General features: G+C 40.0%; 1 protein-coding gene across 2 annotated transcripts in view; it reads right to left on the bottom strand.

The window, feature by feature from the left end:
- The window catches only part of EPHA4 (EPH receptor A4), a 48,902-nt gene that overhangs the window by 12,424 nt on the left and 11,499 nt on the right, over nucleotides 1-24,979 (bottom strand). For both annotated transcript variants that reach the window (XM_075861424.1, XM_075861425.1), the window contains exons 4-8: nucleotides 16,238-16,393; nucleotides 10,573-10,908; nucleotides 3,537-3,661; nucleotides 3,265-3,424; nucleotides 2,881-2,992 (exon numbers count right to left, since the gene is read on the bottom strand). In XM_075861424.1, coding sequence (XP_075717539.1) covers nucleotides 2,881-2,992; nucleotides 3,265-3,424; nucleotides 3,537-3,661; nucleotides 10,573-10,908; nucleotides 16,238-16,393 — 889 coding nt within the window. The remainder of the gene's footprint in view (nucleotides 1-2,880; nucleotides 2,993-3,264; nucleotides 3,425-3,536; nucleotides 3,662-10,572; nucleotides 10,909-16,237; nucleotides 16,394-24,979) is intronic.

Genomic DNA, 24,979 nt, shown 5'->3' with positions numbered 1-24,979 from the left:
AACAAGAGGTAACTTTTCCCACAGGATTTCTCTATAAACAAAAGACTGGAAAGCTGGTGTGTTGTCGAATTGAAACCTAATGTGAACAGTCATCCTCAAATATCAGATAAATACACAATGAAATAGGTGCATGTATCAGCCAGGTCAGCTTTGATGAGACCTTCAATGACCAAGACTGATGACACTGGGTAAAATGGGACAAAGTAAGTGCATATGTGATACCCATCTAATTCTATCTATATCAGGATAGAAAATATCCACACCCTACAAAGCAAATGCATATGTGATACCCATCTAATTCTATCTATATCGGGACAGAAAATATCCACATACTACAAAGCAAGTGCATATGTGATACCCATCCAATTCTAACTATATCAAGATAGAAAATATCCACACCCCACAAAGCAAATGCATATGTGATACCCATCCAATTCTGTCTATATCAAGATAGAAAATATCCACACCCTACAAAGCAAGTGCATATGTGATACTCATCCAATTCTATCTATATCGGGACAGAAAATATCCACATACTACAAAGCAAGTGCATATGTGATACCCATCCAATTCTATCTATATCAAGATAAAAAATATCCAATACTACAAAGCAAGTGCATATGTGATACCCATCTAATTCTATCTATATCCGGATAGAAAATATCCACACCCCACAAAGCAAGTGCATATGTGATACTCATCCAATACTATCTATAGCGGGATAGAAAATATCCCTACTGATATGTCACATGAAGCTGAAGGAAGAATAACCGCTTAAGAGATTCTAAATAAACAGATTATTGTCTGAATATTACATTTCATTATAATCAGCTTCCAAAAAAAGATAAGAATTTACTCAACTCCAGAACCACTTCCTAAATGATCAGTTGAACAGATGCAGCATACAAATGGTTAATGGCAGAAATTGTAAGGCAAAAAAACAGGGTGACTCACTTCCAGCCTAACATGGAAGTCTGCTTGAAGAAAACCGCTTCCAAAAAAACACGCTTTAAAAAGCAGCATTAGAAATGTAGAGATTGAAGCCATGTACAGGGGTGCCAAGCTGCTATGAAACTACAGAGACACCATCTGCCTTCCTCTCTGTCAACTGCTTACATAACCTCATTAAAGTGCACAGGAATAAATGTTCAGAACTGGCCGGCTTGGTAAGGACATGGCGCTAGCAACTGGAGGCTTGTTTTTAGAGATGCTGACAGTTCCTGACCAGTTGTAGATTCTATTTTGCCGATGTCTTAAAAAATAAAAAAAGTTGCGGTAAGGAATTTTTGACAAGGACTCCAGCGATATCCACAGATGCTTAGATTGACAGGCCACTTGAATGCATACGTCCCCACCTATGTAAAAGTCGCATAGCAGACTGCGAGCTCAGTGGGACAGCAAGGATACTATGAATAGTCCTTTTTAGTCCACACCAGGTTGCATTCCCAGCAGTTTTCTCCATGTATTATACCATGAATGTCATTGGAATGCTTCTTGTGCATTCAGTTGTACATTCCTGTCATTTCACTATGACATCTTCAATTGAGGATTGGATTCAGGACCCTTTGTTTATAGTCTAACATTTAACAGATCAGATTATATAGTTATAATGCATCCTTGATAGGCTTGCTGACTTCATACAATGAAAAGGCATTTAAACATTTTATAACCCACATAGTGTGGCACATTTTTCTATGTGTTCAATTGCGGAGCAAAAAAAAAACCTTTTTGAATTCCCATTAGGAGCCGTGAGCCTGTCATCCTCAAGCTTCCTTGGCTGCATTCCCTAAGACGGCTTTATGGCTGACACTAAAGAAGAATCAATGAAAGTCCAAAAGGTTGACGTTTCATTTTTATCTAAAGTGATCCATTGAGAGCCAATCACTGCTGGCCTTCTATCGACCCGAGACCACCCTCTCCATAGATGTTAATGGTGGTTGCACAGACGGACTCGTAAAATAATAATCTGAGGGAGACTGATAAAGTACAACCTGGGTAGAGGGTCTCAAATTATTTTCTGATTATGTGGTATCGGTAACTATTTTTTTCCTTGCTTACGGCAGCCCTCAAACAGACGTACCACCTACACAGCCCTTTTAAATAAACAAACAACCATTTGCATAGGGTGGTGGCATACTGGTAGAAGCTCAAATAACATAAAATTGAGATCTCGGGAATTAGTGGAATTAATTTTCCATTTGAAGCGGTCTCCTGCTGCAGACATGATGCTTAAACGGCAGGGTGCTTCTGCTGCTCTCGTGCTGCGGAGATCACACATCTTGGTAGGGGTTTGTACTAAGAATGCTATGTTTAGATGCTAATCTGAGAATATCTCTTTGTTTCAAGTTTGATCTCCACCCAGAAGAGAAAAGTGGTGGTATAGAAGAGAGACAAAAGGCAAAAATAGGCATTCTAAGAATCCTAAAAATACCTAACATATTTTCTCAAAAACGTCTTACCCACTTGAATGATACCACCACATTTTACATATGAAAGTAAAACATGAGTTCTCGTTAAACTGGTTTGGCTACTAGACTGTAATGCTACTACGATTATTTCTGTTGCTTTTGTTGAGGCCTTAATTATTGCATTTTTTTCCCTCTAATTGTTGTTCTGACTCTTCCGTACATCCGGCAGATCCCAATAGGGACGAGGTAGACTTTAAAAAGTAAAGCTGTTTTCATTCGGGAAGCAAACAAGCAAATAGAATAAAAAATGAAGCATAAGATGGTTTTGTTGTCGTTTTGTGACTTACTGTTTTCATCACAATCTCTGAAGATTTTCCCAACACAGCATCCTATGAATAATTTAGCAGTGGTTTACAATGTTTTATTTTACTATTCATTTTAAAGGATGAAATTGGCAAAGCCGACCCCATACCTTCGGCTGATGAAAAAGGCAGCGATGAGAATGACCACGAGGACAATGCTACCAGCCACAGACACCAGCAGCACAGTAGGACCGGTTCCTTCCCCGATCATAGGAGATGGGACTATAAATAGCAAAGAAACACAATGGATTAGAATGAATTCAAAGCCACACAGCTGAGAGGTGCTAAAATTCATACTGAGGATTCAATTTATCCTTCCGTTTATGAAAGCCATTTATTTCCTTTGTATTGGCACTACGGCTATATATAGTCAGCTGGCACTAAGCTATATTCTGCTCAGACAGAATGTGCCACCATCTATGCGGCACCACTAAAGTAATAAAAACTGTTACACAACATTCCAATGACATCATTATGGAATAAAGATGTTTCACCTGTATTTGTGGTGAATTCGAAGGGTCCACTGAAATCACCATAACCTGCTGCAGTTCGGGCTCGGACATGGAACACATATGCAGTGAGTGGGTTAAGGCCTTTAATATCTGCACTACGTAACCCAGTCTTTACAATGCGATAACTGCGATCATTTTGGTCCTTTGGGGCGGAAAAAAAAAGATTTTTGAAAAATGAATGGTACATGTACTCACTTTAAACAAAGCAGGCATTGGTGACAACGAGATAGAGACATCGGAAATGGTTATCTTACCTTCTCATAATACTTGACCTCGTATTCTAAGATAACGCCATTGGCCCGGTCCGGTTCTGGCCAGGTTAGTGACACACTGTGTCTGGTGATATCCTTAGGCTGAATCTGGGTCACAGTTGAAGGAGCTAAAAAGAACAAATACCACATTTTTTAATTATTTTATTTAAACAATTATCATATAAAACTAAGAGAGCACTAATTAAATCCAATTACGTGCCGCCCTTTTACTAAGCTACAATTTCAATATCCGTTCTCCTCTCCGAAAATAGCAATACACATTAATAGGAGGGATGATATTAATTAGGAAAGCTCAGGGTGCCTCCCGAGTGCTTGTGAAACTAAGGACGTGGCCTTTTCTTATTTAATTTGCACCTATGTGAAATCTGCCGTAGAATGCTGGAAACACCCATAATGAGACAAATCTATTTTTTTTTGTAACTCAACATGTTTCAATAAAGAGTAAAGATTAAGATAAGGTTCATGACACTAGTACTGACTCAAAAGTAACAAAGTCTCCTGAATCAGTGGCTCATCCCGACACCCAGGTGCCATCAACAACGTGGGGGATAATAAATAAGAGACTAAGAACTAATACAAATGAATCCTGGGTTCTAGTGACAGAACATTTTATTGTTATATTCCTCTAATATTAAGCCTATAGTATAACAATAGGTCACTGCCCATGACAAATCAGGTATTATTTGTGATGAGCAACAGGAAGTTAAAGTGACACGGTCACGGACAACAAGACCAGTAAATAAGGCTTGGCCAATGAATCCATCAACCGGATTTATTAGAAACCTTTTATTGTGTTCAATGGACATTCATGGCACTCAAACACCAACCCTATTTAAACTACTTTCCGAGGGAACGGCTGATTTTGCATTTCTGCAGTCTACGTCACGTAAAAAAAGCCTTATATATTATATGACGCTTTTACATTTACATGAAGGTTCTTCAGAGCTATGTCCCATTACATACTATAAAACAGAACACACTTTTATCATTTCTTCTATGTATAACTATTATTCAGCACCTCGTAATGAGACTTCAGACACAGACTATACAGTAACTTGTGGGTAACGTGCAGATAACACTTCTGAAGTGGACACCATTGTGGACTCTTTGAAGAGCTCGAAATAGTAGGTCTTTGGTTTTATTGGTGTAATTCAGCTGTTCTGCCATTTAGCCTGCAGACAAGGTTCAGAGGCCGCAGAACACATAGCACCAAACATATATGATAGAGTTCAAAGCTTGGGTTTGTGTGTTTCACGAAGGTTTCACATCCCGGTCTGACATTGACTTCCGTAGCCAGGGTTATTAAACACCGAACTCTAGTTTTACTGGTAGCACCCATGTACATGATGACTGGCAGTACAGCGCCAGCTACAAAATCCCCTATTCTCCTCCCAGGTGTCATAAAATAAAGAGAAGAATTGCTAAGGAGGAAGCAAACAGCTACAATAAATGTTCCACAGCCTCAAGGCAATCACAAGAGAAACAACTTTACTCTCAGGAACTTGTAACCTGACCTAGACTTGCAAAGTATGCTATGAACAATGACTCCAAACCAAACAACTTTCCATATGTGACATGTCTGATCATCAATTCCAGATACTCCAAGATATTTAGTGATGTCATGATGGAGACCTCATAGTCTGGACCTAAGACTGAAGACGTGCAACTCTTAGGAGTTGTCCAGTCCCATGTACATATAGCTTCATTATTTTAAAACGGAAAACTTGTTACTATTTTGAAGATCTGTTTTCTGTCAGTGAATGGAAACAGTCTATTTTGCATTTAAAAGGCTAAAACCCCTGGAATAATCCTGTTAACACAGTTGAGAGTTTGTTACAATGTATCAGTAGCATTGCCTTGTTATTCAGAATGTAGAACAAATGAGTTTGAGGAACTTGGGTGACAACTCCTGTTGAAGCTGTAATTCTACCTTACTGGTTGTCACCATAGCTTTAGTAGAAACATGAATATCTCGGGGGGGGGGGGGGGGGGGGGGATGCCCTTTAAGGGTCTATTTTTGCTTGTGCTAAATCAATGCTCGAAGTTAACATACAAAAGGAAGCATGTAAACCTCCAATCTAGAGACCCCACAAGAGGAGTCCACGGCTGTTTTAGTCCCATAATCGTAACCAAGGAACAGAAAACGTTGTAACGGCTGCCTCTTTCTACTGTGGAAATTCCTAGTGTTAATGAAGCATGCCTTTCATCTATTCAGGTGTATCCCAGGTTTGCCCAGACTAGGGTTGTTTCATTATTTTTTAATAAAAAGGACAAATCCTTAACCAAACACATAACTGCACATGCTCGGAGCCACCTATGTTTATGCTGTTGCCTTTGCTAATGTGTATACATGTCTGTACCACGTTATGTAATCCTCTCCTAAGCAGCTTCACTCTCCATTTCACCGGTAGATTTAGTTTGGTTCGTCAACCACATTCCACATAGTAAAGTTTGCACAGTCTTTTCTTTTTTCTTTTCTTTTTTCTTTGTTATCCTTGACTCCTAACAACCTTTTCACAATACAAATTTCCTTTGAGGTGTCTTTAACCCTCAAATGTCCCACAAAAGCATTCAAAGCCATGAAGGATTTGATCTCATTTTAATGTAAACATTTATTTAGGCACCAGAAAGTCCAATCTACACCAGCTATGAGCGGACATAAGTTAGCACTATAATTTACGCCAATTTCTTGGCGTAAATTATAGTATTATAGTAAATTTATTGGGCCGCAGAAAGCCCCTTGCTTTCACTTAGCATGGATCCCTTTTTAGTAAAATGCCATAAATGGGGCAAATGCCACAAAAGTCGATTTTTGACACAAATTAACATTTTTGCAGCATTTGCGCCTGATAAATTCCCCTCTATGAGTACATGTATTTACATTTTTTGTGAATTTCTTTTTATCATTCCCAGATAAATGTAAGATAAACTTGAGGCGTCTATAGTATAAGTAGTGCAGGAGGAAGCAATTAATTAATGGCAAGGGAATAACAACGTATTGCAGGCCAGCCCTTGAAAAAAAGTTATTAAAGTAAAGTAGATGTTGAGGAGCAGGACAGGAAAACACAGAAGTGCAATCCATCATCTTGTTAAAACACAAGCCCTGACTGTGTGTTTGATTAGTCTTGTGTCCTCCTGATTTCTTAACATTACTCAAACACCAGCTCTGTGCCCCCTCTGTTTCCCCAATCAATCATGTGGCATCGCAAGAACAGATTTGTCTCCAGGGAGGGAAAAGAAAGTTTCTGGAGAGTGAAAAGAGGCAAAGCATATTGGGAAATCAGAGTTAAGTGCGGTGTTAAGCGCTGGAACACGGCTTGTTAAAGGACTTAGTGACAAACATGTGAAGACATTCTGGCTGCTGGTGGAATACGTCTTTCAGGATGGTCAGATTGTACGATTCTTCAAAAAACTTTACTAAGGCCCCGTGCACGGGCATACGGGCACGGCCAGCCGTGGACAGTCAACCGCTTTTGCGGGCGGTGCTCCCATTATAAAGTATGACCTATTTTTTATGGAAGCTTTCTACGGCCCGGACACATTCCTGTAAATATACGGGAAGGTGTCCATGGGCCATAGAAATAAATGGAACCGTATTTTGATCCGCAATTACAGTCTGTAATTGCGGACAAAAATTTAGATTGTGTACATGAGGTCTAAGCCTGTAGTTTCTTACACTGTTACATGGACTCATTTTTCCTAAACCAAACGACTATAAGTACGGCTTCATGTACTATATTCAAGTTGTACAGATCCATAATAGGGCACCTGTAGGCTTTGATGGGGCCCTACTGTGCCTCGGATTTCATACACAGGCATGCCAGAGTTTTTTTTTGTCAGGTTCTGTACAAATCCAATGGAAAAAAATGGTGTTATGTTCCATCGAACACCGGTTGCTGCAAAGACTCTTAGATACTCTGACGTGTACATGAGGCCTGATTCAGTTATGTCTTTACGTGATATCTTCTACCAGTTTGTTTGAGAAATCCTGGTTTCTTGGGTGACCATCACTTATGACAAATATTACAGCAGCACCCATAGTGATTGTCACCCAGCTTCCATAAACCCTAAGTGGCATATAAGGCCATGTTCACACATGACATATGTTTTGCACATTTTCGATACTGCATCCAAGAACTCTTGATAGTGTTAACTACTTTTAGTGCCAGAAATATAAAAAATGGCCTTAGCTAGAGTTTTCTGGAATGTGGACGTGCACCACAATAACTACTGAAAGACTAAATTACCACTTATAAGTCTTTGTGAAACATAACTCTTTTTTCTTGCCCTCCTTTGCTGAAACCCCCAATTCTCCTGTTACCAAGGACAAATGGGGGAGGACAGCTGCTATTTGCCAGCTCCAGAGCCCAAAATATTGAAATGCTAACTCCAGGGACACTGAAAACAGCAGGGGTCAGGGCTATGTGTCCTGTCTTACAAAACGCTTTTTTCCTTCCGAGCAGAGCAGGTGAAAGCATTTGCTTTTACAAGCCGACAATGGTGGTCTGGCTAATAACATCATTAATATTTACCAGGAAGTGCCCCCACCACTAGTACCTCCTCGTAAGGTACATGTAAGTCTGCAGCCCTTAGCTGTAGCATATATCTTCATTACAAAAGCTTTTTTTTTTTTTTACAAAGCAAGGACAAAACCAGTCACAGATAATAGTGAGCCAATGTAATTACTGCTTAGCTCTGGGAATGTCGCTGTTTAACCCTTTGTCCTCAATACACTGTAAATGCCATTAGTTGCAAGTGATTAGCTATGAAACTAGGACGCTATAAATAAAAGGTATTATGTATTGTGAAATATACGTCTCACTACTTCAAATGCAGCCAATGAATTGTAATTATGAAAAGCAAATGTTTCTTGGTGCTGGAAGAAAACTGGTAAGCTCCGTCTATGTCACTAAGTAGAGCAGGGCAGATGTCCTGTATTCTAGACCCTTTTTCTATCCTGTATTACGGTACTTGCGATTGTTTATAACACCCGGTGTACGGAACGACACGGCCGATGATTATGTCTTCACTTATAACCCACGACACGGCAATGTTGGTAAACAATGAGAAGCTGGATAGACAGTTCACCCTTGGGGCAAATACCTCCACCCAGACTAGAGATGCTGTTTCTCAACCATGTAGAGATTAAATATTAATATTAACCATATAGAAGCTCCGAGTATTTACACACTGATTTGTTTTTCCTGTACCAATCAACAATCTGCTTTTTTATATTGCTTTTGGATTGTTTGGATGGCTATTTATATATTGGGATGATTCCAGTAGATATAGGTTGCATATAGGTATGCAGTAAATACTTGATTACATGAAATGAACACACAATTATAAAGTTTACTTCTAGCGGAGAATATTTTTGTCATATGGTGCCGTATTGGGGTATTATACACTACGAGAGACGTAGGCGCTCTCAAGCCACCTTAAGGTCTCCTTGTGCATGAGGCCTTGAACTACATTATCATATATCGCAAGCCACTGACATAAGTTAGAAAAGGAATTATACTTCATCTGTTATAATATAACTCTCCTTTCGCCAGATCTTGCTGATACTTACGGAAGATGCCACATCATTATGCACAATGCAGCAGCTGAACAGGGGCCGGGCACCAATGAAAACACACCCGTGGGTGCATCTGGGGATTTTAAGAAGTGCTCGGCAAAGGGCTGGCAATTAGTGTGGTGATTGTCTGTGTCATTAGACAGTTTTGTCATTTCATGTGGCACCCTAGAACACAATGCTATGATCGCCGTGTTTGGCATATTTCTAAAGAGGTCTCGCATTGAGCAGCCAACAGCTGTTTAAAACTATCTGTCGCCTCTCTAAGGAAAAAGGCTTGTTCAATTTATTTACACACTTTCGGTGCTAATTGGCGTATCCTGTGTCCAGCAAGCTGTGATGTGACGGAGGGAAAGAGCAAGAGGTGACTTGTTTGGGTAACTGATCCCAAACGTGTTTTGTTTATGTCTGTTGGCAAAGCCAAGACTGCTGAGTCCTTAAAAGAAATAGTATTCAGCGGAGAGGCCCCCCCCCTTGTAAACTGAGGGGCGCAAAACGACCAACAGAGAGTCTTTCTTTCCAATCCTCATCTGGTTTACTTTCTTACATTTCATGGGTGATGGATTGTGATCACAAGCCACTATTTTACTCCACTGTTTGTGCAGGCTGACTCCCCAACCCTATCTAAACACACAAATCATCTTTATGGAAACGCATAGTTTAACTTTGTAATTGTATTGTCATTAAACCTATGGTGAATTTTACTCCTGTATAACCCAAATATCAACTGTCAGAGGCAGAATAACAAGGGGTGCAGAGGTTGCAGTTGCACCTGGGCCTTGGTGCAATAGGGGGGTCCAAGACGGCAGAGTACTATAAATGACATGCGATACTTGAGGCTCCACATTTTGCTATATACAATGATTGTTAATCCAACATAAGTGAAAACAATCTTCGAAATGTATTCAAGGACAGCATTGTCATCTCCCAATACTGTTATTTGAATGGGATCCCCCCCCCCCTTGCCCTTCCCTGTGGAGTTCCAGTCAGAGAGGAGCACCATTCAGACTTTGAAGCGCTGTCATAATTTGATCAAGAAAAATAACTCTCCTGATGGGTAAATGCACTGTCCATGAAAAAAGCCCAAAAAACAATGAATTATGTAATTTGCATATTCAAATTAGCATACTTTCTTTGCATATTAAAATTAAAAGCGGCTGCAGAATTTCACATGGTGCAAGCCGGTAACTGCTTAGTGTTCCAACTTCTTCACATGACGTCTATTTGTGGTGACATTATAGCCAGTCATTCATTGAGACAGTGAGAATATCTAAGTCGCCTTATTTAATGACGGGGTGGAGCGAATGTTAATAAACCTGGCCCATTAGTAGAGCAAGCACCAAGTTCTGAACCATCAAACCATCAAGATAATAATCATTGTCATTTTGCTTTACATATGAATTGTAGATATTTACATAATGCAAACATTGCATGGGCACTTACCAGCTTGGTTGGTTGTAACCGTAACTGAAACAGCCTGGTCCAGGCCAGGATTATGTTTGGAGACACCATTCACAGCCCAAATTTCAAATGTGTAGTTAGTGTGAGCCTGAAGGTCAGTGATAGAGACTTTGGTTGTTTTCAATCCATTCTGCTGGGGGCTGTAGTGAACTCCACTACCGCATGGGCGACAGCGAGTAAGGTCAGCACCACACCGCTTACAGACTACATTGTAGGTGACATCAGGTCTTCCACCAGTATTCTGGGGAGCAGTCCACTCCAAATTTACTGAGGTCTCATTGACATTGGATATCAGGTTTTGAGGGGATGATGGTGGTCCTGTTGAATAAAACAGCAGATGTGAAAAACTGGAAACACGAGAAAGATCATGTACATTACAGGGAACCATGCAGGACCAAGTCTAAAACAATGCATGTCTGATTCAAAATGTTATTATTCTGTGATACATAGGGTTAAAACCAAGGAACATGTTGTTTCTAACACCATTGCACTACTTTCCATTCTCAACATCCACCGTGTTCGAGAGGGCACCTTTCCAAACGGCTATGTCCACTTTCACGTGGGAAAATGTGCCACATTGAATCAAGATCCTCAGAAAGCAAAAAGTCAGTAATTGGTATGTGGGACGTGGCCCAGGCAGCTTCTGAACACAGGGGCAGCCAAGCGGAAAACTAGGCACGCAGATGCTGGCAGGTCTGAAGAGAGAGATGGGTTAGAAAGAGCCCCCTACCCTCTGCTTCCAATATGAATGGAGATGGTCTGTGTAGAGGAGGGGGTGACAGTTGAGCAGAGCATCAAGGAGGAGACAGGCAAAAACCTTGACGTTATCCATGACAATGAGTAAAAACAGAGGTGCCATTCCAGGCAGGTTGATTTCAGGCTGATATCTCTGTTCACACTTGCATGTTTTCCAAGAAAATAAATAACTAAAGCTCATCTCATATCTACATACAATGATGTTTTATTCATTAATAAAGCTGTTTAGAATATTTCCTAAATTATGTATTTTTTCAGAAGTAAAATCCCAGAACAAAAACCTGTAGAAAAGCTCATGGATGGTTTATTTTCTGCAGCCGTTCTCATTTTAGACAGATCTGTTGTGTCTAATTTTTGCTATTGCATCAAACCAAATTAGTCAGAGTCTTTTCAAATACTCAAGTTGGTTTGACCCTATTTAGGGGTAGAGGCCATGCAAAATACTGGTCTTGGTTAATTAAAAATTATTTCCTAGATCTGTGGATTTCCAATCCCCTTAGATTTCTATTCTCATACTAATCACACCAAGACCAGGCTGACCTTTCCAGTTCTCATCAAGTGACCTTGAAGTCTTGCTTCATGGTTTTTCAATAAGAATAGCCGAATTGCTGGTATTAATTCTCCACCTCCCAAATTTATCTGTATGATTCAGGTTCTGTTTACAGTCAATTCTAGAGTCGAATTTTGTTTTTGTTGAGCTCTGCAATTTCCTCATAAAGACTCTGACACAGTCCTGTAAATTACAGTTTTTTGTTCCTCTGCTAGGCGAGTTTGGACTGGAGAGGGTGTGTGTCGTAGGATAGGATTCGTTTCAAGAAAAGGCAATGACAAAGAGAAGCCTAGTGCAATGTTTTTGTGTTATTGTTTTTCCTTTCCATTGATGGCAATGACCTGTCATTCAGTATCCAAATATGCCCTGAGCGAAATAATGAATTCATTGCTCATAATAATGTTTAAAAATTAGCATTAATTACAACAAACTTTTCAGGTTGAGAAGATTACAAGAATTCTAAATAATTTTCGAAGGAAAGTGAGCAAAATTGTTGAAAAGATAGTACTAGCTAATCATTTTATAGCTAAGAAGAAGAAGCAAATACAACTTTGCACTTATACAGTCAGATACTAAGAAGAATGTGGTGGTATAGGGCAGTAATCTCTCAAGCCTACATACAGTCAATAGTAATGTGCATTAATGGAAATTGTTTACGAGTCTCAAGACAACCTGGGGTGTGGATAAAATACTTTAAATTATCCAAGTAAGATTTACAGGCTGGTAAATTAACATTTGGACACGGGTGATTGGGAAGGATTCATCGCTCAGTGCAGAATGCAATAAGAAGACTTTCCGTCTTGGTTTTAAGAAAGGAGGAAAGTAGTTGCCGATTGATAAATAAAGTAGCAGCGTGTGACAGTTGTAAAAACAAGATCCCAGCTCTCTTTCTTCAGATAATATAACCTGAGATGAAATGTCTCAAGTCTAGTAAGTGATTAATGACCCTAAATGGAAGACTGTGGAACCAGTCTGGCTATTAGGTACAGAAAGAACCAAGGTGGAACATGTAGCTTATGTTATATAATACAACGTGATGTCAAGCTTCATTACCTGAAAACAAATCTTGTTTTTTATCCTCATGATCAATCTTTCTACTATATGCTTCAGGTCCGGACAAATCCCAGAAGCTAAATGGCCAAAGTGCCTAGAAGTTTACGATTGTCACCATTTTTTGGCCACTTTCCAAAGATGACAAGCTGATGACTAACTGGCTCCCAACTCCTAGATAACTTGCACTGTTACGGATATATTTGTCAGATTCAATGAAGCCGTATGCCAAAAAATACTTTTTTGTAGCCATCGTATTACCGATCAGCAAAAAGTACATATTGTAGGCATATGCCACTTAACGGATGTACTTATGTTTTCTTTACCTATGAAGATATATGAAACTATTGTATTCTAATACAAAACTTCTTAAATGAAAAAACTTACCTTAATTTTCAACCCCCTGAGATGCATACATGAGAGGTCGAAAAAAAAGGAGTCTATGGTATATCAGACGATTCCAAAGACACTATACAAAGAATTTATGAAGCACTGGTATGTGTTTCAAGACATTTTAACCTGCAATTAATCCACTGTTCCCTAGAGGCTAGCAGAGTTCTCAAGAGCACTGGAGTGCAGTTTCTTATACAATTGTGGAGTCTAAACTTTTACAAAGGAGATTCTTATTAAACCAATGACACCATAAACTCCCTTAAGGTCAGTGCGGATCACAATGAAGCAGCTGGTTCTCTCGGCCTAAATTGCGCTGCGGTGCTTGTTCTTTTGGGAACGCTGAGAACCCAAGACAGATGTGCCACCAGTAGTCTGCCAAGCTAATTAATTGTGTTCATCTACTCAGGTGCAGCACTCAGAGTGATGACAGAAAAGGAACTACTGTGGCGGATTTCTGATAATAACCCAACTGAGAAAGACGCAACCTCGGTCCCTCGTTGGCCTCCTCAAGTAGTCATCTTTTACTATCTCGCTACCTGTTCCTCAAACACAGCAATGACAATCAAGCAAAAATGAGCAAACCATTGAAAACTATGTTCTCCATTTATTCTCCAAAAGGTGAATTACCACAAATCACCAACCTGCGGAATCAATTTTCCCATTTTATAGATAAGCAAATATTTCAAAAATATCTTCTCTTTTGATTCTCCCAGATCCAAATAAGTCTTATTCACTACAAACCCTAATGATATAGTTTACATTCTACATTCTGTAGTAAAACTAACATAGGACTAAATAATATATTTCTGGCAACCGTAAACTATATTTCATATGTATTGTACTTCATTTTTAGGTTCTGGACTATTGCCTAAATATACAATTTTGCACAGATTGAAGGCTTCACATGTGGTTGTGCACTGCTGACTATTCCACCATGCGAGCAGCACAAGACTCAGTATGTTGTTGAAGCTAAGCATCGCTCTTGCTAGAATTTTGCTGCAGCACTCGCTGAATCCGTTATACCAGCACCCCTGGAGAAAATACCAGGCACTGCAGATTCCCTGATAATTGCTTTTGTGCAGTTCTGTACGTGCTTCGGAGCCAGCGAAAGGAGAAATTCAGATGAAGGTTAAAAACCTAAAAGGAGAAAACGTTATAGGATAACAGCTTTAACTATTTTGTTGCTGGGGAATAATGAAAACTCTGCACTGCAGATACCTCCAGCAGTAGAAAAAAAAATACACTCAGTGTGAATAAACCCCGCTGAGAGATGTTCAACATGCACAACCCAGTGAAGAAATGCTAAGCTTTCATCCTTGACCTTGGGAGCGAGCGAAGGTTGGCTGGGCTTCTCAATCTGCCCTTACATTTCAACAAGCCAGCTCCCGGTGGCAGCAATGGAATTCACAGGCAGGTTCCACCAGTCATTTCATTAGGGTTCATTACGCGGATGACTGTCAAGATGCATTAGAGGAAGCGGCCGAGATTAATAGGGCTGCAATGGCCATTTAAAAACAATATAGTTACTTGAGGAAATAACAGCCCGAGCAGCAAATCTGATTATTTAAAGAAAAAAAAAAGATATGAATGAAAGACTCAGAAAGCGTGCTGGTGGTAACCCAGAGGGCATAGATTTTATGATGGAGTCATACGCTCCATTTCAGACAAATAATCACCCTGCAAATGATTGTCTACCAGAAAATCATTTTCTCTATGTAAATTAAACATGAGCTGTCAAACTATTTGTTTGTTTTTCTTTGAATATACAAAAAAAGTTTATGGTATTTTTATGTACAGGTTTATTTTATCTCTCCAACAATCCGCATTAATCGCCGGGTCTTTCTTGACAGGATCTATCTTCATTCAATAATACTGGTTTGAGATATCAGGTACTGACAGGACTAATGGGTGAAAAAAAATACAATGAAAAGCTATATAAACGGTTGTAGCTTGCCACTCTCTAATACACTGTTGACATTCTAGAGAGCGCTCTAGAGTGCACTGATCTTAGTTACTCCATTTACTTTCTATTATTTCAAATACTATTTTATTCCCCTATTAGTTATTACTTGACTTAGAAAACATTAAACTGTTGATAGGTGTGGACTGTTTTACCAACCTGTATTCACACAAAATATTTTTATGGCATCTAAATACATGAATTATATAATGGTATTGAAACTAACAACAAGGCCCGGAGCTGTTTTAATAGAGTGTATGCAAACAATTATTCATAAATTGGTCACTGAGCAGTATGATATCCCTTGGAAAATTAATCTTGAGTTTGAGGACATTTGATAATTTGGGGTTTTAAATTGTATAGTTGGGCTTAGGGCTCATTCGGACGGGAGAGTGCAACCTTTAGCGCTAGAAGTTCAGTTCAGTAGTACTGCCGCGGTACTTCGGTTCTTATATCTGCAATACGGGCAGTTCAATAGGGGCACCATGCGCCCTTCTGAACAAGGCCTCGGACTACTCTACGCTGCTGTGAGCATCGGCTGACATTTCTAGAGCGTTATGAAAACACAACATATCAAGAGTTCTAAAAATTAGATATATTAGTGGTATTTGCAAAACAGCTGATATGTGATCACAAACGATTCTAGATGACAATGAGTCTCTTCACTGTGAGCCATGGCTGGGAGGTCAGCGAGGCTGTGGGAACCACTGATCTCAGCTTCTTTTAGTGCAACATAAACCCTGGCTGCACAATGGGTGGCACCGTCAGAAATGCCCCTGTACTTGTGACAGCTGCTGTCAAGTAACCGCTATACTGTATGGAGTGTACAGTACAAAAGATAGAAGAGGCATATATCAAGATGACAAGGACCACTGTTTAGAGAGTGACTGCATGCAGGGAGGCAAGAGAGGGATTTAGTGAAGCATCATGTAACTTACGGGTGCACGGCATGGAGGCAGGGTCACTGTCAGCTCGAAAATAGCCCCGATCACAGGTGCAGGAGGTAGAGCCTTCTCGAAGTGCAAAGCTATGGGGAGGACACTTGGAGCAAGCTTTATCCGATAAGAGGGCCTTATAGTAGCCAACTTTGCAGGCTGCGGAGAAAAATATCATTGTGAATAAAACATGTTATAATACAATTTTTCATGAATTACTTGAATAATGTATAAAAATTGTGGACATTTTAGGCTGATTCAATAAATACTCAAGAGTTGGTGCAGCTAACAAAATAGTTGCCCCTGCCATACAGAAGTGACAGTCATTCTTAATCTAGCTCTAGTAATTGTAGAGATGTAGCAGAGTGGAATTAGTTTGTTAATGGGTGCTCCATTGTTTGTGCATTGGGTAATAATCTAATCGTTTTGTCTACAGTACAATGTAAAAACTACAACTAAGTGATGATATCATGATGATTTGTGCCAAATGGCACTCTCAGCTCTGCTACATGTCAATGTGATGTGGGTATTTTGCTAGTTGTATCCATTCTGCCATCATGGCGGTGTGATATGGCGAGTATTGATTATTTTATTTGCTCTGTGATAGATCTCTTTCCCAGGCCATCGAGTAAACTTTGCTTAGTGTGTTGCATCGGCCTGATGACTTGCTAGGTGTTTGATTAGTTTCATTTGAAAACAGACCCATGGGAGAGATTGATACGAATCACAAACCACAGCTTGGCAGACAGATAGGCTCAGGTCAGGCCTCGATCCCACATCAAACAGGGCCTCATCCCCTGCACACAGAATCCAAACCCAGTGGAAAGTGCATGTCACTCAGCCGTCACCGATAAACAAAGACAGCTTGTGTACAGCCCGCCACTGTGTGCAAGGAGGCCTCACTTTTCTCCTTTGGACTTGACAACATTTTAAATACGGCTGAATGAACACAGTCGCCTCTGTGTATTTACCGCTGCATTTCATGTTCAGCAGGAACAAAATGCTCCCAGTGAAATGAATATGCTGCATTTTATAGCATGGCGCTGAACTGCTCGCTCTAGAAAATCTCGGTTATGTGTCCGTATTGAAAGAAAAACAGATAGATTCTAAGGAAATGAAATCAATTTATAACAATGACAGCATTACTAAACCATGATATAATTAGTAGTATTATTACTATTCTTATTTTTCTTATTTTTAATAATCAACATATTACATACACTACATACTAGTAAATGCTATGGAGTGAGATGACTGAATAGGGTCGTCTGGTTAAGATCCATTTTTAAATACCTTCCTAGGGAATAGAAAGAGGGTCCTTCTATTTAGGACCCTCATCTATAAACCAGAATACAGAGCAGCTCTAGAGGACTTGTCACGTATAGGCAGCACATTGATTTCTATGGAAACTGTGTAATACCTCATGTCTCCTATGGTGGCACTGTAGGGAAATGTAACACTTGCTGCTGGATGTACCTAAAAACTACAGGTGATCACTAAGGGTCTTAGTAGCGGGACACCCTGTGACCAGCTCACTGTCGGGGGAACCTTCAAACAAGAAGGGATTTTGCAAATCTGGCAACCGCTCTAAAATTGGATTTTTACCTAAAAAAAATATCTAGATTTAAGGGTGTATACATCTGTTACTGGAGAAGATGAATAACAATCAATGCCTTTCAGCTCCCACCAGGGATGTCATCGCATGGGCAGGTGATTTTTAGTCTTAATATGCTTCCTTGGCCTGTATCTTCCGGTGTAAAGATTATCATACGATCCTGATTGTGTATATTCAATGGTAAAAGTTATTTCCTATATATGTACATTTAATAAGACCAATGCTGGAGGCACCCTGCTTGCCAGAGATACTCATTAAGTGTGTATGTGATGCCATTGTGTGCCTCATTGTGTCTCGTTAATACATTCTCACACCAAATCCTTATTCTCTGTGCCACAAATTAAAGTCTGTGGTGCATGCTTAATTCTCTGTCCTGTGTTTTGTCCTTATGCTTTTCTGCTAAGGATTTGCTGGGTAAGATTGTGGGGGGAATGAGGAGGAGGAAAAGGGTTATTGCCGGAGCTTTAGGTCCATCCTCTTTGTCCTCAGCTTAGTTCACATGTTCAATACAAGCCACAAATTCAATATATTTGGCATGGCTTTGATGAGTTTTCTATTTCATTAGTCAACAAAAGGAGATCCACAACCCAGATGACACAGAAACACCAACGGGTTAAGGTTTAGGATCAAGACTGGTGAGAAAAAGAATCTTAAACACAACAGAAGGATTCTCGAATACACAGCCCTGTCCTTATAGATCAGCCATATCAGGATGCACACACACATCTACATCCACAGAAAGTGACCCTTTAATCCCTTGGATGAAGGTCCCAGATGATCTGTCTGTCTGTCCGTCCGTCCGTCCGTCCGTCCGTCTGATCTATCTATCTATGTCATATCTATTATCTATCTAATCTTAAGATCCATGATGGAACTGAAACTTCGCTTGGCTTTAAACATGGGCAAATCAAACCACAGATTGTGTACTGGCCCTTGTAGGAGTGCTGCACCTGCAACCTTTTTTTCTCGCATGGTATTTTGAGCGGTGGATTGAGCTCTAGCTGCTTTGCACCCACTACTTTATGACATAAGTACTGTTTCAATTAACTACAACTCCCAGCAAGTATTACAATGAATAATTATGACGGGTGCCTCCAATAAGTTGCCTTGTTTACAATCCATATGATTCTTCTATTTCTTAGGAAGTATGGGCAGGGTGCATTACCGGGCCAAAAAAAGCTTCCATCATTTTAATATAACATATTATATATTCAGGAGGTAGGAAATATGGCGCCTTCTGTAGTTGCTGTCAAGCAAGAGCTGCAGCACAGGATCCATGCATTATGCACACCGTGATTTATACAAATTATATACATGTATTCTTAAGCTAAAATGCATACTTTACTGAGCTGGAAAAAGAGTCAAGTCACTGGGTTGTGACTATATTTTACCAAACCAACAGAATTATAGAATATTTCAGACACAAACAGGCTGTCATCATGATCAAGAAAATGAAAACGACAAACCGAAAAACTCCTTCAACAATGCAATATTTTTTTTCCCTTTGTAAGAAGCTTGAAAAGCTCAATAAGAGGGTGCCGTGTCTGCAGAAAGCAAAATGCCAAAGTGCCAGTCGCCTGCTTGCCCATGCCCTGAGCTAATTAATTGATTAACTGCTGAGTGACATCTGTTAATCCTGTTATTTAAAGCCCTTTCTTCTGCGCTCTCACCCTAGAGAGAGGAACGACTTTCTGCCCCGTCTTCTCTGTAAATAGTTGGAATCTATCCTTTAATTTTCCCATAACCTGGGATCTGACAGCAGATAAATAGTGGGAAAAGAAGCATACCCCAGCCATGAATGTAGAGGATATATTACGGTAAGCTTGTTTGGGCAGGTTTCTGCTCCCTATTCGATCTGGCTTACTAATGCTATAATTTTTTAACGATTGTATTACCCTGTATGGAATAACAAATGAATTATTGCCATATAAATAATAATGTTTCCAGTATTTCCCTCTAAATTGAACTGCAAATATAAATCCTTTCAATTGTCCTGTACTGTTGGGTCTTTCGTGTCTTAGTTTATGTTTTGACCAAGCTGGATGACAACCAATATGACTGTCCTAACAGCTCCCCATGGGTTGCCACCATTCTTACCCAGACTCCTGAAGAGCAATTCCGCCAAGTTGTCCAGTACCACATCCCTCTCCCCCCATAGTGTTGCATAACTAAGCAGATTTGCCTTCTCGTAGTCTGGGAAAGCGGAGTGGCAGACCATGCGGAAGCTGTAATGCCACCCATAATGCCATTAAGAGGGGGCTTAATAGAACATTAAAAGACTATATAGCAAAGGACTAGTCAAGATGTTATCATCGTCTGTGAAGTTTGTAGCATTATTTTGCAAGGACTCAGCAGCTTGAAATGCAGCTAAGCTCAGATCTCATCCTAACTAACTGAACAGCCATCACTTAGCAATCTGTTCAGAAGATGCAGCGGGAGGAATCAGCTGTTGTGGGCAAAGCGTTGGCAGAACAAAGTTTTCCAGTTCTGTAGCCGGAAAATAAAATTTCTCTCTCCCGGTTCGGCACCACATAATTTTCCAAAATCTGAGTGTGATGACGCTAGACCCCTGTATTTACGCCCTTGTTGTCTATTGAGGCCAATAGTTGTAATAATAGAAGATACTGAAGGCTTTACGACCATAACGTTATATACTGGGGTCGGGTAAAATTTACCATTTGTCCAATTACACAATCGCAATTCTATGCGTGTCAGTGGAAGTTCTCCTCTTATCACCTCCCTTTGAAGGATAATGCTTTCCGTGTGGGATGCACAACCCAAATTTGATACATTTCTTTGGCCTTCCACAACGTATCTATGAAAGAAATGAATTGGGGCGGACACTTTTGTTATACGCATTGTGCATATTATTTAGGGGCGGCAGTAAATGTTCCCTGCGGCCCCCCTTGGTGTTTTGTGAACATATTAATAGCACTGACCTCTTTCTCCTTTCTACTCACTGCAATTTTTGTATTTGCATTACTCTATACATCGAGAGTCATGGTAGCCATGATGGATTGTAACATTTTCTGCCCACCAAAAGCGACGACTGGCCCAAATGGGTGGTCTTCCACAAAAAGAAAAGACAAAGACATGCAGGACATCTTCAAGGGGTTGTGACTCCTGCTGACATTTTTATGGAGACTATGAAATACCTCCATCATTTATTCCACCAAACCTCTTATACTTGGAATTGTAACCTCTTCAGGACTCTCTTCTGTCCTTTTTGTACAAGTTAAAATGCCTGAGAATGTGTTTGAACTACAAATCTGAGGATGCACTAAAAGTTAATTCTGCACTAGTGCCCCCATCACTGTGTATGGATCCAAGATCAAGATATGACATATTCAGCATACAGAGGATGAATAATCATGGCTAATAAAACCAATGAAATGCCCTTTGATACAATGATTACAGACACGTTCTAAGTTTGCAAGCATGAGCTGAAGCAATTACTATGGAAAATAAGCCGTCAGCGGGAGTTGGATTATGGAATTGACCCTACATACTGCTGAGAAGCTATGTGTAAAGTATATACCTTATGTAATTATGCGTAAAGTATATACCTTATGTAATTATATTTTCTAATCAAGTGAATGGCTTTAAAGCAAAGCAAATTATTAATACACCCGTCAGTAACCCTGCCACTCTACAATGGACGGGCATCCTAATAATAAACGTGTCTATCATGACCTGTAGGGCTTTCAATGCAAATGGCTCATTTCACATACACAGATTAGAAATATGCAGATGACCTTTGGAAATAATTGAGGCTTTTCTTATAAGAAACGTATCGTTCCCCTGATTGACTTCCGTTATACCGTCATGTTTATGCATAAGAACCTACAATCACTTCCAGACGCACCAGATGACCAAATTCATCAGGTAGACATTTATGTGGCTCAATATTTTCTGCTTATATTTCACCAGATAGATTGGCCAAGAGCAGCTGTGTTAAGAATTTTTAACTTTTTTCCATTTGTTATCAGTCTGATCTTAGGTTTGATATTCCTAAGAAATGAAGAGAAGAATACGCTGTATTTTTTAGCCAACTCTCCTCAGTATTGATTATACATCTCATCATATTAAGCTATCAGGAGCGCCCTCATCAGTGTGAATTGGCTTTTTACATCAGCGCAATAAGCTCCGCTTGGAAATAACTTGATAGGAATTTCCTTATCGCGAAATTGGGCAAAATGCCAGGACAACACACAGGTGAATTCCAGAAAACTTGGAAGCTCATCTCTTATGCACAGAGGGCTGGTAAGAGAGGCCATCGCTCAATTCCCGGAGTTATTAATGACCGCTGCGTCCCCTTAGTGCCGGGTGCTTTATAAATCAACCATTGCACAGCCAGGCAGATAATGAAGCAGCAGTTTCTCAGGCGTGTTACAAGGGGGCAGGGAACCCTGGGAGGATTTAATGTTGCAATCTCCCCAAGGACATGAGAGAACCATTACCAATCATAGGTGACAAGACGCCATATCACCCAGTTATGAGGTCTGTCAGTATACCCGGATGTAGCTAAACATCAGACTATATAGTAGGATACATAAGGTGTCTTCTAGTCAACGACATTGGGTACTGGTCAATTTTATTGTGATGCCTGTCTAATGCTTAACCCAGGAAACATACTGATTTTCCTTGCAGAGATCTGGCTAATAGGGAGTCTTTAGGGCATAAAGGCCCCTTAAAAAGAATCTATCAGCAGACATGACCCCCATAAACTCTTAACACTGCTAAATAGGTGCTTACTTATACTTATCTATCTTAGCCCCGGCGATCAAGCGCTGAGACGCCATCGGCAGTCCTGGTGGTTCTTTACATGCATGTAGCATGTGACCGTTGCAGCCAATCAGAGGGCTCAGCGGGACCCTGTGGTGACAAATCATATTTCTGGCATAATGCCAGAAATGCAACATATGGCCGCTGAGCCCTCTGATTGGCTGCAGTGGTCACATGCTATGTGCATGTAAATGCCACCGGAGCCTCAGCGCTGGATCGTTGGGGGACAAGGATAGGTAAGTGTTGCTTTTTTGGTTTATTTATTTCATTTGCAGCCCCTACTAGACAAAAAAAATCACTTCTTAGATAACCCCTTTAAGTGTCTACTGGGTGTTCTTACATCTGTAAAGTCTAATGAGTTATTGGCGGCCACCCCTCCTAAAATCCTCCAATCTTAATTGACTTTTCCTGGAAAGGACGTCGGATGAGGCAGGAGACGTTAGTCAAAGGTGGAGGGAAATGGGTGAGATTTAAGAGAGGTTGCCGCCAATGCCGCAGGACACTTCACAGATAAAAGAACGCCCAGGAGATGCTTATTAATTCATTAACATATGGCTATGAGAGGATAAAAGATCATTTTCTCTGGTGTAATTGGATTATGATAGAAAACTTGGGAGATATTTGTGTTTTTTTTCTCCAGTACCTATTCAACACTGTTAAGAGTTTATGGGATCAAATCTGCTGACAGATTCCCTTTAAGGGGCTAGATATTGACTTTACAGGATAGACACCTATAGGTGGCACTAGACACAGTTTTCTTCCATCTGGAGTAGACCTATTTGATGCTCTTAACCCATCACTAAGCAGTCAGGTCTGGTGGCCAGATTACCCTAGTTGACATCTCTAATGTGAGGTCCAGGGCTACCTGCCAAATTTCAAAGTTGTTTTTAAGGTTAGAAAAAAAAAATCTGCCTATATAATGATCTCAGTAATGAAAAATAGTTTGTAGAGTAAATGTGACAGGTAGGTCTGGTGTTCTAGGCAAGATTTCATACACTGGTTGAACAACATAATCAGTTTCTTTCTAGCAATATTTACTTTCTGGTTTGTTATGTTAACCTGGCATCTGTTCTCATTTCACAGTGATGACTAGTATGTTACCACCAAGCTCCCATTCCATTCCCATAGATCTGAACTGTATGTCAGGACTCAAATGTTCAAATACTCGGAATTTCAACACAAACAAGACAGTCATGTCAGTGCCGAACCCCACTCCTACTGCCTTCCTGAGCAAACACGTACGGGGCTGCTATCCAAGGTGATCATTGGAGGTGCATCCTCTGTTCTCAGGTGTGTTTGTGCCCATATTTTCACAGCTTTACCTGCCTACACTGAAGTATTGCATTCTAGGACTTCCTATTTAGGGTAATGTATGTCTGTCGTCTGGGATTTGTCTGTCTATGGAAACAACTCCAGGTGTCAGCAGTAGTATACATCATGAACTGTACTGAAGTCCTTCTAATTGCCCCCTACGGTGTGCGGGATGACAATAGGGAGCTGGGGGGCATTAAAACCTTGTGGTTATTGACAAAACATACTAAAGCATTACAAATGCAAATTGGAGCTTTGTTTACCTGCATCTGGATGTTAACAAATTCTAGATTTTGTAAGAAAAAAGGCACACACATGAATTAAAATGCATTCTACAGCTACGCAACTTGTATGCAGCCCGTGCCCTAAGCTATATTATACTACCAACACCAGTCAACTTACTTAGAATGGAATTATAGTCTATGGTGGACCCGGGATCACTATGAAAGGGGTTTCCCTACTAGGAACATTTACCACCTAAATCTATGATCGCAGGTGGCCTCACCCCTGGGACCCCCAGTGATCAATTTAGAAGAGTGCACTACTGCTCACAAACGTGGGACTCTTGGAATTTAATAAAAAGTCCTAAAACGCAAAATTTTGGTAGCAATATTGCACATCTAGGAATGGAATCACAATAGTATATTATATTACCAGTATATTGTAACATATTTTTTGTATTTTTTTTTAAATTATTATATATTTTTTGGTGTATATATTTTTCAATATGCAAAATAATTTTGTTTGTTTTCTTTAACTTCTACTAGCAACAATTGTTAAAAAGAGGGAACGCCGTCCCCTACAGTTCCCATGATCCTCCATAACAAGCAGGCAGATATTAATGAATTGTTAGGACTCCCTTTGGGAGTTAAAAGGTGGAAAACAGCAAGAAATTCTTATCAGCAAATAGCAGTAATAGGAAGAGTCACACAAATACAGAGGAAGGAAGTCGATTTTGTTTTACTACAACACAAAACATGTACTTAATATGCAGAATAAGAACAGTATGAGAACATGTAAGTTCTAGAAAACAT

This window comes from Rhinoderma darwinii, chromosome 4 (assembly GCF_050947455.1).
Source record: "Rhinoderma darwinii isolate aRhiDar2 chromosome 4, aRhiDar2.hap1, whole genome shotgun sequence".
Lineage (NCBI taxonomy): Eukaryota > Metazoa > Chordata > Amphibia > Anura > Rhinodermatidae > Rhinoderma > Rhinoderma darwinii.
The sequence above is the reverse complement of the archived record's forward strand: the minus strand, read 5'-3'. Positions and strand labels throughout refer to the sequence as shown.